We start from the raw sequence: 17,408 nt of genomic DNA, 5'->3' as shown, positions 1-17,408 counted from the left end.
TTTAAATGTAATGATATGTATATAGTTATATACTTTCAATTATATAGAAAAATGTTTTTATATCTTTTCTATTAATCTATACAATTGAAACGATATATAATTATTATAAATTAAAATATGAAATAAAATATCGTAAAATATTTACGCTAATTAGCTGCAAGAAATTCTTCATAGACGGAGCCTCGCGTTCGAGTAGATCGTTCATAAATTCCATGAAATTTTCCTTGCCCTGGAATCTCGTGAAGTTCGCAAGCGTTTGGAGTGTCTTCGCAACTAGAGTAAGATTTCTCGCCGCTTTCTCGTTCGGATATTCTAAAGTATAAATTATTTTTTATTTATAAAGATTTCTTTATGCACATTAAGTATGTATTAAATTTCCATGTTATAAATTCCTGTATCACAATGGAGGATGTTACGAATATATAAAAATAAACACAATACGCATTAATCAATAAGCCGTGTTAATTAAAAATCAATTATGCTTTGACTTACCGTGCGTAATATTGAAGAGAGACGGACTGAGAATGGCGGGACAGAGGAATCTTAGAAAGATCGATGCGGAGATGAGATTGTCCGCGATGTCCTCGCGGCCCAGATCTGCCAGACGCTCACGGAAAATGCGGAAGCATTCGCGTAATTCTAGCGGAAAATGAGCGTGGCTCGATAGTATTCTGCTCCAGGCCAGTTCCACAGCGTTGCGAAGGTTCTGCTGTTGTTTGTGCAAGGCGGCGACGGAAGCGACCTTGAGTGGATCCACTTCGCAATCGCCACCTTCGACCGCGCCTCTCACAACGGCTCCCAGAGTCTCCTGTAGATATCTGTCTCCGGTTAATTTCAAATAGGCTTCCATCGCCTTCGTGGCTAACGAGTTCCCTCGAAAAGTGAGTCTTTCATCATCTGAAACATTAACGAATACTTACAAACTAAATTATAAATGGAAAACAGAAAAGAAATAAAGTAAGAATTACGAATTCTCATGAACAACAATCGTGTTTGAAAAAAAGGCATTAAAGGTATTAACAATTTTATGTGCAAAATCTAGTTATACGAAGAAAGACCGACCTATTCGATGAATGTCCATCATGACGAGATCAGCGAGGAATTGCGGCGCTTTTTTCTCTCGTTGCATCACCGCTACCAAGGCAGTCGCGATGTCTTCCTTCGCCTTGACGCCGATGACGGGTTCCAATTTTTCGCATAGCGACGCATAATCGGTTTTCAGATATTCCAGAAACTCTTGATACACCTGAACCGGCAATATATCAACTGACTGGAAACGGCACTTTACTCTTAGTGCAGGAGGCTCCTTGAGAGGTCCCTTGTCACCTACTACGGGATACCATTTCTCCGTCAAGTAACGCGATGTCACATTGTGTACTGGTATACTGACGGAACCTAGAAAAGACAATCGGAATATCATTACGTGCATTTGCATCACGTTACATTGATTACAATAATTCGCATCATATAATTTTGTATTCACATATTATTAAGTGCACATATATTTTAAATTTACATCTACATACAGTTTCAGACATTCTCCTGTATATAAATATAAGGTATAAATAATGTTAAGAAAATTTTGATTATTAGTGACCTAAAAAATATTAAGATTCTCTATAATCGAATACTTACCGATTAAGACATTTTTGTCCCTCTTCTTTTTCCTGTCCGCTTCTCTGTACAGGTTCACCTGGATGGTGTTGACAGACGGCAAATGATGGAAGTCGAAATGCTCGCCCCAGAAGCACAAGTCGGCCTTCAGCTTGGCAGTCGTTCGCGCGTACAAGGTGCTGTCGAGGCAAACCTCGCAAAAGTATCGCTTCTTCGCGGGCACGCCCTTCGCCTCCAGTAACCAGATTTGTAGGGAATTGTCCGTTCGGCGTGTCTGTTCCGCATCCGGCTGAACGGATTTCCTTAAGCTGCGCATACAATCAAATAGAAAGCTTAAATAGAAAGCCTGCCTATATGAATCACGTAGATAATTTGATCAAATAAAGATCGAATAATGAATCGAAATCGAATTTAGATTTGAGGATTGTACTTCAAAATCAGATATTATCATAGCAAGTATATATTTATGATAATGTTCTAATTTGCATATGTACATTCTCTCGATCCTCTTGCGGTATTACCGAGATGAATACTCCAACTTTGCATAATTCAAATCAAATGTCATATCCGTCAAGAACTTCATGGTCGAGAAACTATGCGGTAAAATCTAGAGCGTCGCGTACGGTACTCGGTTTCGAGATGATCGGTATGTCATCCTCGCATGATGAAAACGAAACAGCGGTTTAACCCGACGGGGCGATAAATAAAACGACGCGCAACCCGGTCCAACCGACCTGTGCAACCACTGGTCCCGTTCGTGTGCGGTTCTGCAGCTGAAATACTTGGGCCCGCCGGTGCTCGGCGTGACCTGGAAGCAGTGGGGCCTGCCGAGGAGGCTTGGATGCAGCGGCGTCACCGCCGCGAGGTCCATCGAGGTCACCGCCTGACCGCACAGCAGAGACTCGTGCGAACGGCATCCCCGGAGACCGGCGCCCCGTTGCTTCTGCCGCTCAAGCTTCGTTACGCTCTTCGTCCTCTTCAGAGGGTTCGACCGGAACGACCGCTTCGAGAAGAAGTTCTGCAAATGAGAAAAGACGGATCTCGATTAAGAGTCGTGCGCGGTATTTAGTACACGAGCCACAATTCGCGAGCACATCTCGCTAGAAAAACGTATTGCATGTATAAATCTTATCTCTTCAGTGACATAGCAGTTGAAATTTATTGTTTTTTATGTCAGCTTGTGTAATGTATATATGTACAGCAAAAGAAATTTAGATAAATTAATTAATTAATATAATGTAGATTTTGATATATGTTTGTACAAAATATAGCGGAAGCATAAGTTTCATATTACTTTGCCTGAGAAGAATTTCTTGTAATACTGTCTTTTCTTTGAGTTTTTCTTTGTACACAAATTCATATACATCTAGTCTATACCATTAATCATGACACTCTGTATTTTCTTGTCTCTCATTTTGTATATTGTTTACCACCAGAGAGAACGCATTATTCTACTTCCGGACTTGTGAGTTTGCTGTATTTCTTTCAGGCCATCGAAAGAGAACGGGTTTGGCTGGTTGCCAAACTCACAAAAAACTCGATACGCTTTCGTACAGTAGAAGAAAACTTCGTAGCATTATGTTTGATATCACAAATACCGCAGCAAGAAACATATTTGCTAATGTCCATTGTCCAATAGTATCGATTAAATAAACGGCATTCTCTCTCTCTTCCATTCCCCCATTTTAGTTTAATATACTATTTAATAAAAATAAAGAACGTATATATTTAATTTAACAAAAGCACTGTTTTTACAATACATTTTTATAAGCGATAAAAAATATACGAAGTATAATTTTAAAATTTGCTGAACTTTAAAAGTAACCCATAAACGTGATTACATATCGATACTAGGTAAGTGGCACGACGTGGTGAGAACCTTGTTCTGTCACGTAATACCACACGGAAAAAAAGGATTTGCTACTATACGGACAACTAACATTTTTTGCTGCAAGAGCTAATTAATTTTGCAATAATAGCAAAACCTTTTGCTGCAATAGCAAAGTTCAGCAAAACTGTTTGCTATTGCAACAAAATGTTTTGCTATTATTGCAAAATTAATTAGCTCTTGCAGCAAAAAAATGTTAGTTGTCCCATATTTAACAAATAGATTTGCTGTTGCAGCAAAACCTTTTTTTTTCCGTGCAAATATATCACTGTAACTATTACTTAATATTAAGAGTATATGTTCGAATACATTTTTTATAAGCAATCAGTAATTTTTTCTTTTCAAAAATATCGAGTTTTTTCAGCAAGCTTTATGTGTACGTGTATGTGTCCAATTTTATTATATTATCGAATGTTATTTTAAGTTGGGTGTACAAAAAACTTTCAGAAATCTATAAGGAAAAGTATGTTAAAAATATTTTGCGGTTCTCAACCGAGTGTAAATCTATACAAGACTTAAAAAAACATAAAACAAGAAATTTCGTCGGCCTAACTGGCAGTAAAGTTAAATAGTAAAAATTTTTTATTGCGAAAAAATATTACCCCAGCCAGGGTTTGAACCTGGAGTGGAGCCTCCCGTATACCGTGCGGGTGTCGTGCCAATTCGACCACTGGGGCTGTGGTAATATTTTATCGCAATAACAATTATAAAATCGACCATGATATATAACGTCTTTCCGATATGAACATAGAAAAGAATTATTTTATTGAATTAAAAAAACATGCCAAACTTGTTCCAACAAGATTAATTTTTCTTTTGATTATAAAGACGTTGTTTACCACATAGATTTCTGCCATACACAGACTTTCAATACTGTTATTTTAAAGAGCCAAAAAGAGTTTTGTGCCGAGAGTTTGTCTGACTTATGAAGGAAATAAAAATGGATACTCTGTAACACTTCCGCTCATCATTGTTGCTTCGCGATTTCTTTGCAAAAAAAGATTCTATTCTTATATCAATCGCTGTAAATCAAGCATTTGTAAAATTTGATTGTAAGTAAAAGAATTAGAGAATATATTCAAAAGAATTAGCTGTTAAATAATTAGACGCGATCTTGAAGAAAGCGTTTTGGAGCTGCTTCTAAAATTGAAAGAAATTGTGCAAGCGATATATTGAAAAATGAGAGAAGTATTTTGAAGAGAAGACATAACGATATAGAAGTGATTAATTTATAGACAAGAGAAATAAGAAATAAGAGAAATAAATCATTCTTTATTGATAAAGAATTTGAGATTCTCTGAAAGGATTTCACAAATGGACTTTGTAGAAGTTTCGTTTTTTTGCGACAGCCGTCCGCGATATTTACCCTCGTACTAAAATAGTTGACGATCATGCTGACAACTTTGTCGTCTTCGTTCTCCTCCATTGGCTTGACGCACATTTTTCTTCTCACCATTCGCGCGGTTCCAAGTAAATTCGGCCGTGTGCGAAAGAGGCCGGGTAAATGTTTAACGAGCACTTTTATTGAGTTTTATGATACTTTTTACATCGCGAGATGAAGCGGCAGGTTCGCCAGTTAAAGTGTTCGAGGATGTTAAAGTGTTTCATCTCCTGCGAAACATTTTCGGCTTAGCCCCGGTCTCCCCTAATCTGTCATTTGATAGTCGATAATTCTAATATTTGAAGATTTTTGTTAAATTAAATAATATACACATATTACGTAGCATTTTTTTTTATTATCTATAGGTTTATATCGTAATGTTATCATAATAGCGTAACATTATATGTTTTTTGATCGATTTATATTATCGCCTATTATTACCTAAATTTTATCTTATTTCCGTAATACGTTTCTAGAACAGAAGCGCATGCTCTTACGACTAAAATGACTGTAAAACATACTGCTCGCGATATTCGTGTAATCGTTGTAAGGCTTACTTTTGGATGACTCTGTAAACTTACTTTTAACTGATTGTTTTCCATGGACATTTATTTTCAGTGGTTTCCACGATTTTAGACGCAACGATCTCAAAACATCTTTGCGTAAGCAGCGTGCAAAGCTTTCTCGCTGCCCGTTACTGTCACGGAATATTATCGTCGTAGTAAAACGCCGCGTTATCGTGCACGTGTACGTGTTTGTGAGATAAGGCTGGCCCAATGTCAGCATGCAATTTAATCGCGCGCGACGCAACGTCGCGAGTTTTGGTTGGAAAGTTCGATGGAAATTGTCAGATACTTTTTTCGGGATTTTAATCCTCATAAAATATCCACTCGGCTCTTAATTAAAATGTATCTTTTATCACTGGCTAATGCGCACAAAAATTTCGTTATCACGCAATCCTCAATTTAACATTCTTCAATGAGTTGTCCACTGGATTCTCCGAGGATCTTCCACGGGCAGTTAGTACGACGAGTCATCTACCCGTAAAAAATTTCTAGAAGTCATGGAAAACCGAGCACGTGCTGATTTTTTTCTCGTCTACGAAATATCCCACATTTTCTGTATCTTCAGTGACTCGCTGTTAGCAGGAAATCCGCTGTTAGCAGATGTTATTCTCGCGAGCACGAGCCGGGATCACAAGAAAGAATTTTAATATCAGACGATACGAGTTTCACGTTTCACACAATGGCACTTGAGCGTTTCGGAGACATTCTTCGGGCAGCCGTTAGCCGGCAAATGAATGAACGGTTCGAACCAAGTTCCTTCGAACCCACGCACGCTCAGGTAGGTATTCCTACAGCTTTGAAAGCGACATCTCGAACGTCTTTGAAGTGCTATATACGCCCTTACGGTCTTCGCCCTATCCAATGGCCTTGCAGAACTTGTCGATTCCCCAACCGGTGATTTAAATCGAAAGGCCCTTTAAATGGTTACAAGCGACCTTACTTCTCTTCGCCGACGACGATCGTCTGAATACTTCCGCGACTCACCATGCCCGATCGAGCACTTTTTGCCCACGATGCATCATATTGGATTTCATAATTCAGCTAACGAGCAGCGTCATGCGTCGGCGAGGATAATGACCGATCGATGCATTACGTGAATGCATTTTGTCTTTCGCCACGGCGCGGCGTCGTGACAGAGTCATGGAATGTGCTTAGGTCGCTTATAAAACAGATCGTTTCGCGCGCGCGCAAATATAGGATACCTTTTTATTATTAAATTAAGAATGACGTTCGAGACAAGATGTACCAATTGATTTTTTACATCCCTTTGTATCGATTAAAACGCGTATTGAAAATAATTCTACATTCTTTTCCATTCCACATGTAACTTCGTTACAGAGACTTTTCTTGATGATATTGAGATTGATAATTATTTATAGGTATCATATTTTCATTTTATGAAATTATATATCCTTAACATTGAGTTTTGATTGTAATTGCTTTTTAAAACTCAGTTTTTTAAAGCAGTTTTTTAATTTAAAATTCAAATAACACTGTAACAATTATTAATTTTTAAAATCATTTTAATAATTGCTTTCTACAGTTTTTAAATAGATAATTTTCTATCAGATATTATTTTCTAAAATTTTTTATAAATTTGCAGTTTCAAAGATCGCTGTCGATCTCGAGAAACATGAAACGAGTTTCGCAGAAAGCTTAATAAGAAGTGACACAAATATCGTTCATCTCAGATCTCAACTTAACTTTTTGTGAGAATACCACGGTTTTATGTGCTCGATTGAAAGGCGACGGGAATATCTTGATAGCAATAATTAACGTGATTACTGCAAAAAAATGTGGCAACTCTGTTCAAATTTCTTTCAAGTTCATATGAAATTATTTATATGAAGAATTACTGAATTACTAATAATTTTTTCAAGAAACCTTTTTAAATTCACTGTTTATTTATGTTACTTAATTTTTGTATAAATCGGTACAAAATCACAGTTAAATAAATTTTTAGATTGAAAGACTGTGATTTCGTCTTCCTACAATCTTTTCGACACCAGTTACACAGTCAGTTACATACATCAGATTTTCATATATGCCAACAAACGCTCCAAATAAACTCGAACAATTCCTTTTTAAATGACGCGAAGTAAATTTAATCACATCATGCGTAATTATAGATTTGTTAATTCATAGGTCAGTGTAACTTTTTAAGATTAACCTGTTAATAAATGTTTTTGAAACACAACGACGATTATAAAGGTTTTTATCCACCACCATTTGACAAGACGTTTCTCTGAACGCGAATCGGAACTTCGTTCCGCGAGATTCCGAGGAAGCTGCGCGCGATTTCGCGGCGAAATCTCGTCGTCGACTGACGCAGATGTTGGCTCATCCGGGTAGCCGAAGTCAAGGGATCCTTGGGGCGCGCACCTTTGTGTCGCGACCGAAAACTCTGCCCCTGCATTCAGGTAAGGCAAAACGGCCTAAACCCCTCGGTTCCCCTCACGGACCCTCTTCTACGGACGCGCGCTCCTCCGTCCCCGACGCCGCACCGGTAAGGACAAAAACGTCTTCGAGGGGTTCTCAAATCGAAGTTTGCGACATGCATGGCGTCCGCTGATTGCATCTGCGATCGGTCCCGCTCTCCCGCGTAGAACGTGCCCCGCGTACGAAATCAGCGGCCGATCGAAACGTCTCAAATGTTTCCTTTGTGGCACTTGTAATGCGCGTAAATTTATTCATTTCCGTTATGTTCTTTGAATGTTCAAGTATGGTATAAATAAAGACTATTATAAATATAAAGACTATTTAAAGTAAATACAGAAGTTAGAATCGTGATTCTTATTTAAAGTTTATTTAAGATTCTATGTTGACCAAACTTTTAAGTTTCTTCAATTAATTCTCTAATTGCATCTTTTTCTTCTAACATTCTTATGAATGTTGTAAAAAAAGATTCCAGATTCACAAAATAATTCGTCATTCCTTGTCATTTTTTGTCTTACCTAGAATAGCAATCGGATTATTAAACCACGTACAGAGGACAACTGGTAAATGATTCGTTTCGTAAACGGTAGTCTGCGACGTTCCTCAACCGGAAACAGCAGCGTAGTTGTCACGACTACTTGCCCCGAAACCAGTCCGTTCGTCCTTTTGTTCCTTTAAAACCCTTCACCAACGAGCCTACGATTCCCCTTCCGATCGAATGCTGAATGTGTAAACCGCCGTCACGCACCGAGCATCGTAAGAACAGCGTGTTTTCGAAAAAAAAGTTTTTTAAAAGATTAATTGACAGTTGAACGATACGACACGCCTATATCTTTCACTTTCGTATTTCGTATCGCGATAGTTTATATCTAATTTTTGATAGAGAATCGACATAAAATAAAATTTCTTGTCTATTTATAATTTTTAGGCTATTTTATAATATATAGCAATTATTTTATTTAATTGTAGAGACATGAAAATAGATACGTATATCTTTAATTTGTAAATACGTTTTATTCATAGAAAAATTTGGCGGGAAAACGATCGCTCGGCGACTTGATCTAGCACGTGGGAATTGAGAACACCTGCTCGTGTGCGCGAAGCCTGGATCGATATTTTCATAGCGTTGCATGTTTTCACATTCGAGCTAAATAAGTGTTCCCATAATAACATGGACAACAATGCGGGTAAATTGACATTTATGAAGAGAATTTTACAGAATGAATAATTCTTGAAAATATTTAGAGAGGGAAAATACTTATCCCCCTATATTTCACGCATAATTTCAAAATATCTATGAAGAATCTTACATTCAAAGGAAAAATTCGAGGAATCTCGTCGTGAAAAAATATAGGATGCTTCTAATGTACGAAAATAACGTGTTTCGCCTTCGAAGAAGACATCAGCTAGTTGGCGACTCGCGCAAGATGTGTGAGATCGAAGATACGTGATCGGAAGATTGAAATCTTATTCTCGTGATCGGCGAACAGAGCATGAATGGAAGAGCAAGACAGGGATTTCTCTGGGATATCTCCCCTAAAGCAGAAGTAGTAGAAGTTTGGACGTGAATTATATGTATACGATATAATCGTATCGGAACATCTTCCCGAGAAGAAGGACGTTAATCTGATAATATATCTCGAAATGTGGTTATACAGAGTAAACCTCCGTCCGCGTCCGATCCGTTGCCGCAAGAAACACCGGAGTGCCGATAAATCTGCACGAGGAGAATCCGCCGCGCGTGATTAGCCGAGATCTAATCCGCGAAGTCAATGCTCTCGCTTAGACGCTGCTGACGGAAAAGTATTCGCGCGCGATAGCAATCTGCGACCCTCCGGGGTTAGAAAGAAATTCAACGTGCGATTGCGTGGTATCCGCTGAGGGGATCAAAAAAGCTAAATACCTTATAACAATAAAATCTGGCGATCACGACGTTCACTCGATTCAATTCTATAAAAAAGCTTGTAGGGTGACCGCTCGTTATCCCATTAAACAAACGATGTAACATTCAGCTTGAGTCCATTGTGCGATCTAGTCGATATTTTTATCATACATCTATAAGATGCACTTGTTTAACGATCATTATGCTTTAATATTGATTTTACCACTTTCATGTTAAACCAGTTAAACAAATAAGAGCTAAAACATCGCATATAACTTAACGGTCATTACATTTAAACGCTGATCGCCGCTTTCACGTTAATAAAGTGGGAATTAGAACGCTACATTCAGCGCTAAATGTGCGGCGAGCGTACAAATTGGCGTACCGCCGCGCCGCGCCGAGACATTTCGGAGTCGTTTCTACTCGCAATAATGAACAGAATAGATAAACGCGGCTGGTAATCACAGACTCCGCGAAACCGCACGGACGTGGAGTTTTCCCGCTGGAGAAAATCCGATTCGCCGCACTGGGCGCGAATCACTCCGTCATTACGTCGATTGTCAGCCCGATAATATCGACAGTGAGAGGCAGGTAGATATATCACCGTGACGGCGAAATGTGGGCCCCGTCCCCCCCCCCATTAAATTAAATTAAATTAACGTGAAATTGTCAGACGAAAGCGCCGACTCCGTCCCGCGCGGCGCGGGGGCGACGTTAAATATAGTCGCGGATCGGTTGACGCCAGGCGCCCATGGAAAATGAGATCGCTGAACCCGTCGCCGTTGCCGTCGTCGTCGCGGCGAAGCGGTCTATATACGGAGCACCGGGATGGTATAACGAACTAATTACAGCGTATCGTGTGTGCGACCGCGCGAATCCACGGACACGCGAGCATTTCGGCGGGATCTCGTGAATATTCAACGCGCCGGGCATTAAGTTAGCCGACGAGCCGGCGTAAACTATGTACGTCCTCTCGAGTCTCTCGGCTATATCCGAGGGAGGCTCTTCATCCCGGGCTCTTTCACCTCGGAGAATCAATTTTCATTCATGAGCAGGCCGATCCGCGATACATACATTGCAGAATGGCCAGTCGCAATTTACGAGAGGATATTGTATGTTAAAGCGTGTAACGAATGGAACAGAGATAAAAGTTACGCAATCAAATTCGATTTCATAAGTAAACATCTTCTATGACTCTATGACATAATTGATATTGATATGACTCTTTTTCTTTAAATTCTTAGAAATATTTGATTTTAGGCGAAACTTTGAGGTACACAACAGAAAATAATTACGTACGAATTTGCTGTCCAAAAATCAACGGCACAAAAAGTAATTTATATTATTATAAATACTTAGCGATATTATAAAGAAGCTAAAATGCGAGATTAAATGAGAACGATAACCAAGATTTTCCGATAATAATATCTTTATCACTTTTCTCAGTCATAAATATTTGTCACACTCCTGAATCGTAAATAAACATTATTAATGAAACTCGATACATATATAATGCGAAAATGATAATTCGAATGGACGCGGAGTGTTCGTGTGTTACGAAAATAGAATCACAGATTATCGACGCGACAGTATTGAGTGGAGTATCCGCTTTTAGCGAATTATACACCGCACAAGTAATCAAATTTACTTACAACGATTCTGTTTGGGGTGACATCCAGGGGTCGTGCGCCGAGCACCGGGGTTGCGGGCGCGCTACCTCTTCGACAAGCCTTCTCGTACGATGTGTCTGAAACAGAACCGAATATCTCGCATGAGCATGCGCTTAGACGCTTAGACTCAATAATAGTAATTGGCGTGTCGTGTTTCGGATACGCCCGCGGTGGTAATTCGGCCGTGCACGGCCGAAGTAAGCTGAAACCACGTTGTGGCGATGATTACATAGTCTGCGCCAATACTTGGTCTCTCGCTGACTCTGTCATTGAGCGAGTAACGCGATACGTTCGTTCAACCGACTGAAGAGCGCTTTGCTTGCACAAAGCTACAGTTAATTTTAGAGCAACAAAATCTCGAACGTAAAATCTCAAATAATTAAAGTCAGAGATCAAGTTGATGAAAATGCGCTTTCGTAATTTTATGAAATAATAGAAGGTAAAATCTATTAGAGTATCATCAATAAAGTATTTTCTCATCTTTCGCTTCTATTCATTTTTCTTTGGAATTTTATTTGTCTATTTTCGTTTCTCCACTGAGCCATTTGTATGATTTGAGATAACTAAATATTCTTCCTTTCTTTTGATTGCTGTTAAAAAAAAAAATAAAATCTTTGAAGTTAATCCTCTTGATTATATAGATGTGATATTTTACGCTGGGATTGCGAAGAACTGGGAATATGAGAATAATTTTACCTATTATTTCGAAAACTATGAAATCTCAAATGTAGAATACCTAATTTTCTCAAATATAAAATAAATATTCTCAAATTCTTAAAAAAACTAAAAATTATTATTAAAATCCTCTAATTATAATGCTGTTTTTATGCTGGAATATTACAATACCATCAAGTGAATTAGGAGATATTTGCCAGATTAGAGCTTAGCATGCCTAGTTTATCTAAAAATATTCGCGGATTTGATTAACGTCGACAGAGTCTTCTTCTAACCAAAAAAGAACGCCAGTTGTATTTTACTTGCACCAACCGCTTCGGATAAGTGTACCAAGAGTAAATGGTTGCGTACTCTACTCGACGTTCAAACTCGACTTGTTCGCGTTTACTCCTTTGCCCCGGTGAGAGGCACTCGGATAACAGAAATCGGCCAAGGGAGAAGAAACAGAAAGCAGCCCCGTAATTAACGCCCTTACAAGAACCCGGGGTGCCTGCCGAGCCTTTCCCCCGAGCTTCTCTGTTTACGGTCAGCGGTTTAAACGGTTACCTCGCACAAGAGTCTCAAGTTACTTGCGCTTCTATGTAAAGGCTTCTAGACATGTACAGAGTGTTCTTGAATTCATGTCCTTAATCTTAATTAAAAACATATTTTAAAAAATCTCATTTAAAAACAACTTCTTTAATTGATTTATGATCAATCCTCTATCGCATGAAATATCGAAGTATCAGTTTCTGAATTGTTATGAGCGATAAGAACTCTTATCTCCAGATAGATGAATATCTGGAGAAGGCGGGAGAAGGCAATTAAACAAAGTTTATTGTCCACTTGAATACAAATGGGCAAATGAGTTTATAATTTTAGTATTTTAGATGTATTTTTATTAAATTTGATATTTAATCAGTTTGGAATTGGTTGAAACTGTTTAGTCAATCAGTTTTACGTTTGACGACTGAGACATCCTGAATGTGAATGTTCTTTTTACACTATTATACTGGCGATAAGCGAAAAAAAAAAACGTCAATTGTACGCATAAAAGCACAATTCTCGAATGCATATTATACGGTTACATAATTTCGAGCTACGACGAAGTTCTCTAAGATTTATATCCAAGCTAAAATAATGCATACAGTCAATGTAATTAAAAATCAAATTTATATATCTAAAAAGTGCAAGTTTCCTGTTTGGGAATTACGATAGCGTGACGATGTATATGTTTCGTCGACAGTAGAAACAGGATCTCTTGCATAGGAGGATCGTGTGAAGCGAAATCAGATCTGGTTGCCAGTTTCCATTGTTAAAATATGTAACATAATATTTATATAATCGAAAAACGCACGGATCAAAACATTTTGTAATATCATAAGCCTGTGATTACAAAAATCATCATTATATAATTTTTTTATCAGGTTTCCAGTGAAAAAATTGTTTTTAAGACAAGAAATATAGAATTAACGAGTGAAAAAAAAAAATATATTTTTTTCAGATACCCGAAATAAAATAATTTCGACAACCTCAAAACTTTTCAGCGGTACTTTGTCGAGGCAAACCTCGACGATAAGCGAACAGAGATTGAATATATTGTGACTGGTCGTAATATATGCTGCACGTTTGTGCGGGTTATGACGAAGATAATTTTTGTGCATATGCGGTTCTCTCTCCTTCCATCGTGGCTAAACATGGAGCCTAGCTGTAAAACCTTAATGCGAGCGTCCCGCCCTTTTTACGACGCAACGTAGAAAATAAAGATGTTCGGAAATAAATGCGCGGCCAATTGGAGCAATTCCGGTTGGGGCGTAAAAACATAAAAGCCGAGTAGAGATATTACGCGTGAGTGTTCCGCGTGCTTATGAGTCTTGCCGAACACACCTTACGGAAAGTATAGCGACGTGTGTCGTATATCTTTCGGACAAATTATTTTCGCAGATGAATTATTATTTTGCATTACGTCACACGTGAAGTTAATTGCGATAACAGAAGCAGATGTTGATATTACGATATTTTCCTGAAATAAAATATGAATAAAATTGATCACGGAGTTTTTGAGCATTTGAGCTTTGGAGATTTTATGTAGTATAATCGTTCCTGTTTATTCCTTTCAATTCATCATGTATATTTGTGTATCATTTTTAAATCAATTTTATAATTATCATATATTATTGCTATACTGACGAGTACATTTATTTGCATTAGATGCAAGACTGTTCTAGAATACACGTGGGTCATGTCATTGTTATCTTAATTAACAGTGAGGACAGATTGCGTCTTTAATCGCGAAATATTGGCGAAACGAGACGACCGACATAAAGTATCGCTGGCCGTGCGAGGCGAATCCAGAATCAACTTTTTACGAGCCTCGTAAAAGGCTCTCTGCTCCGGCATGCTACCTGCTAATTAATTCCTGGTTTACGGCTCATCGGCACAAAGAAAACTGCCGCGGAAAGCCACGATCGCGGTGCAGAGCTCGTCTGAAATATTTCAAGGACCCTAAAAAATCAACATTCGGTCCTACTATGTAGATATCAGTTCATAGAAAGGATAAGATAACGAGATTCACTGGACTGAAATTATATACAAGTTTCTTTATGGCTAATTCTTTTGACAGTTAAAGAACTATTTAAATTGTTGACTTTGTTTCAAAACTATATTTATTTTACAAAATGTTAATCGGTATTGACAATGAATATTAAGTATCATTGCAAAAGACAAGAATTAATGACAGATTGTTTGGATTAGAAATAGAAAAAAAGTCATCAAAGTAAAAAGGAGCGCCATTTTCGGGACATTTATTCTACATTGTATAATGTATTATTAAACTGAAATTAAGATAAAGTAATGTTAAGTAATTATTCGTTACAATTAAACCAAATCGAATTATCGAAAATTATTAAGTTAAAAACATGTCACAATTAGAAAAATTATTCTGCTCCATTCGCCAGTGAATGTTAATTAGGCTCACGATGAAGCGATCTCTCCCTCTTTCTCTTTCTCTCGCGATTCCGCCCTTTTTTCCTCGTGGCCTTGCAGCTGCACCGGTTGCATCGGCCTGGTGCAGCATGGGGAGAAACGCATCCTTTGTGCGCGCTCGAGTGGCCCGAGGAGCTAGGAGGCGACACAAAGAGAACCCGAATCGAAATCGAAACGCGACGACAGAACGAAATCGAGCGTAATGGCGGGAGTGAGTTCACTCTCCTCCCCGTCAATCCTTTCGCCTTTCGTGATTTGACGCTAACAATCGCAGCACAAGTCAGCAGTTATTAATGATCGAGAAACGAGCTAGTCGGCCGTGCGAGTGAAAGCGAGTCCTCGCGATCGCGATTGACCTCGAAGGAGATCGATCTCAGACATTTTCGAGTATTGTGCTCTGGGACCTCGCCAGAGAGTCGGGCTCGTTATCAACAGACGACGGTCGAAAGAGTACAACTGCGACTATTTTTCATTGGCGGGGGTCATTTCAGTGACTGGGAGGGCGTGTGCGGCACTGTCACAAAACGGCGACTTTATAATATGGTTTGTAGAAAAGAGGCGTTCCTGCGCTCGATAACGCTGCAGATTCGAGACCTTGCCAATCGCGATGGTAAAGGCTTAATTACTGTAATTAGGGTGCCTGGGTTGATAGCAACTCAATAATTAATAGCTGTCGCTGATATTATAATTATAATATAATATAATATTGTTTATAATATTGCCTATATTAGAAGCATAGGATGATTATTATTAGAACGTTATTGTAATTTAATGTAATTTAATGTTAATATTGAGCATACAATGAAATTACAGGGTGATAAAGAATATAATTAAATGGTCTAAAGTAACGTCATACATGGTTATCCCGAAATATATACGCTAAAATTTAATTAGTCTCTCAGTATCATGTTAGAAAAGTAAAAACTTGATTTAAGAAATAAATGTTAATTTTTAATTAAAATTCTAATTTTAAAATAAATACTACCAAATTTTTATTTGCGTCATTTCAATGTACAAATAATTGGAATATATTGGGCGAAATAATCGCGAAAACTTGTCAATATCAATTACACGCATGCATCTGGCATAGACACGCCCAGGAAGAGGTTCTGCCAAGAGTTCTGCGATCTATGTCCTCGTTTTATTCGTGCGTTTCTATTTCAGGTATTATATCCTGCGCGCGGGGAGACTCATTAGTCCGCTATCGACGGCCGAAAGGGGTGCAACTGCGATTTTTCATCGCACGGCACGGCTGGTCATTAACGAGACGGAACCATAACAATGGCAGCCGCCAAGCCGCGGATATTTATGAATTGATACGACGTGGTGCTTATCGCGAGGGTCAGATAAATCACGTAGATGGGGTCGGCGTAATTGTTACGAGCGAAATGCGCACCGTTTGGGGTCTCGTTTCGCGACAAATGACTTGTTGCGAAATTGACGCGCGCGCGGAACGAATGCTCGTAGATCGATTTAGAAGCTTGAACTCGTAACACAGTTTCTCTTGGACCGCGCTACGTTACGTTTTAATGTTTAAGAATAGGTGTACATATACTTTTGAAACTTCTCTTTATATGTAACTTTTCATAATTATGCGAACTAAAAACTATACGTACCTATATTTTGTACTTCTCGTATTTATTATATCGTGAAAAGTATAGTCTATGCCGCCTGAGCCATTTCCTTGTAGTTATAATATCATGTATTTATATCAGTTATTAAATTTTCTTTAATTTTATATAAGATTTTATTCCCAATTCTCCAATAAAATTATACATCGTTATATTAATAAACTATTATTGTTAATAGAGTAAGTAAAATGTACTGATGTAACGAACTAATGAACTTAAAGTCTATTAATTATTATCTATATCATATACATATGTATTTTGTCCATATATGTTCAATAAATCTTATTAAAATCTTCAACAAAAAAATATATTTAATTACGTTTCTAAAAATGATAATTTTGCAGAGTAAAGCATAGATATTCGGAAGTTGACAATATGAGTATAATTCTCGTAAGGTCGGTCTCTTGAATTCCGTGACGCAATCGCAAGTAATAAACCGCTAGTGCTGATTGATTTTTCGGTTAGAGAACTTTATCGAGAGCAATTCTCTCGGCAATTGAATGACTCGCTCGTCGCAATGCGATAACGATAACGCGTTTTGAATTGACACCCATCGTTGTAACACGAGTTTATCGCAAACGTCATGTGCAGATAGCGGATGTAATCTGGACTGAAGAGTAACCTGCTTGTGACCAGTTTTTCACAAATGCGTTCTCTTTTTAAGAAAATCCGAGACCAGAATTCCTTTGCAATTAATTTTG

The 17,408-nt window shown here is 38.2% G+C and overlaps 1 protein-coding gene and 1 long non-coding RNA gene across 9 annotated transcripts in view; one reads left to right on the top strand and one right to left on the bottom strand.

Moving 5' to 3' along the window:
* Positions 1-17,408, bottom strand: part of Raskol (Ras GTPase-activating protein raskol) — a 219,324-nt gene that overhangs the window by 6,708 nt on the left and 195,208 nt on the right. For all 8 annotated transcript variants that reach the window (XM_071708394.1, XM_071708396.1, XM_071708397.1 and 5 more), the window contains 6 exons: positions 11,420-11,514; positions 2,349-2,632; positions 1,636-1,922; positions 1,063-1,395; positions 493-897; positions 146-312 (listed from right to left, as the gene is read on the bottom strand). In XM_071708394.1, the coding sequence (XP_071564495.1) occupies positions 146-312; positions 493-897; positions 1,063-1,395; positions 1,636-1,922; positions 2,349-2,632; positions 11,420-11,514 (1,571 nt within the window). The remainder of the gene's footprint in view (positions 1-145; positions 313-492; positions 898-1,062; positions 1,396-1,635; positions 1,923-2,348; positions 2,633-11,419; positions 11,515-17,408) is intronic.
* LOC139773725 (uncharacterized) overlaps positions 1-17,408 on the top strand; it is a 224,215-nt gene that overhangs the window by 182,285 nt on the left and 24,522 nt on the right. The window lies entirely within an intron of this gene.

The sequence above is a fragment of the Temnothorax nylanderi genome, unplaced genomic scaffold (assembly GCF_030848795.1).
Source record: "Temnothorax nylanderi isolate EJ_2023f unplaced genomic scaffold, tnyl_v1.0 TNYL_tig0067_pilon, whole genome shotgun sequence".
Taxonomy (NCBI): Eukaryota; Metazoa; Arthropoda; class Insecta; order Hymenoptera; family Formicidae; genus Temnothorax; species Temnothorax nylanderi.
Note: the sequence above shows the minus strand (reverse complement) of the source record. Positions and strands in the feature narration are given on the sequence as shown.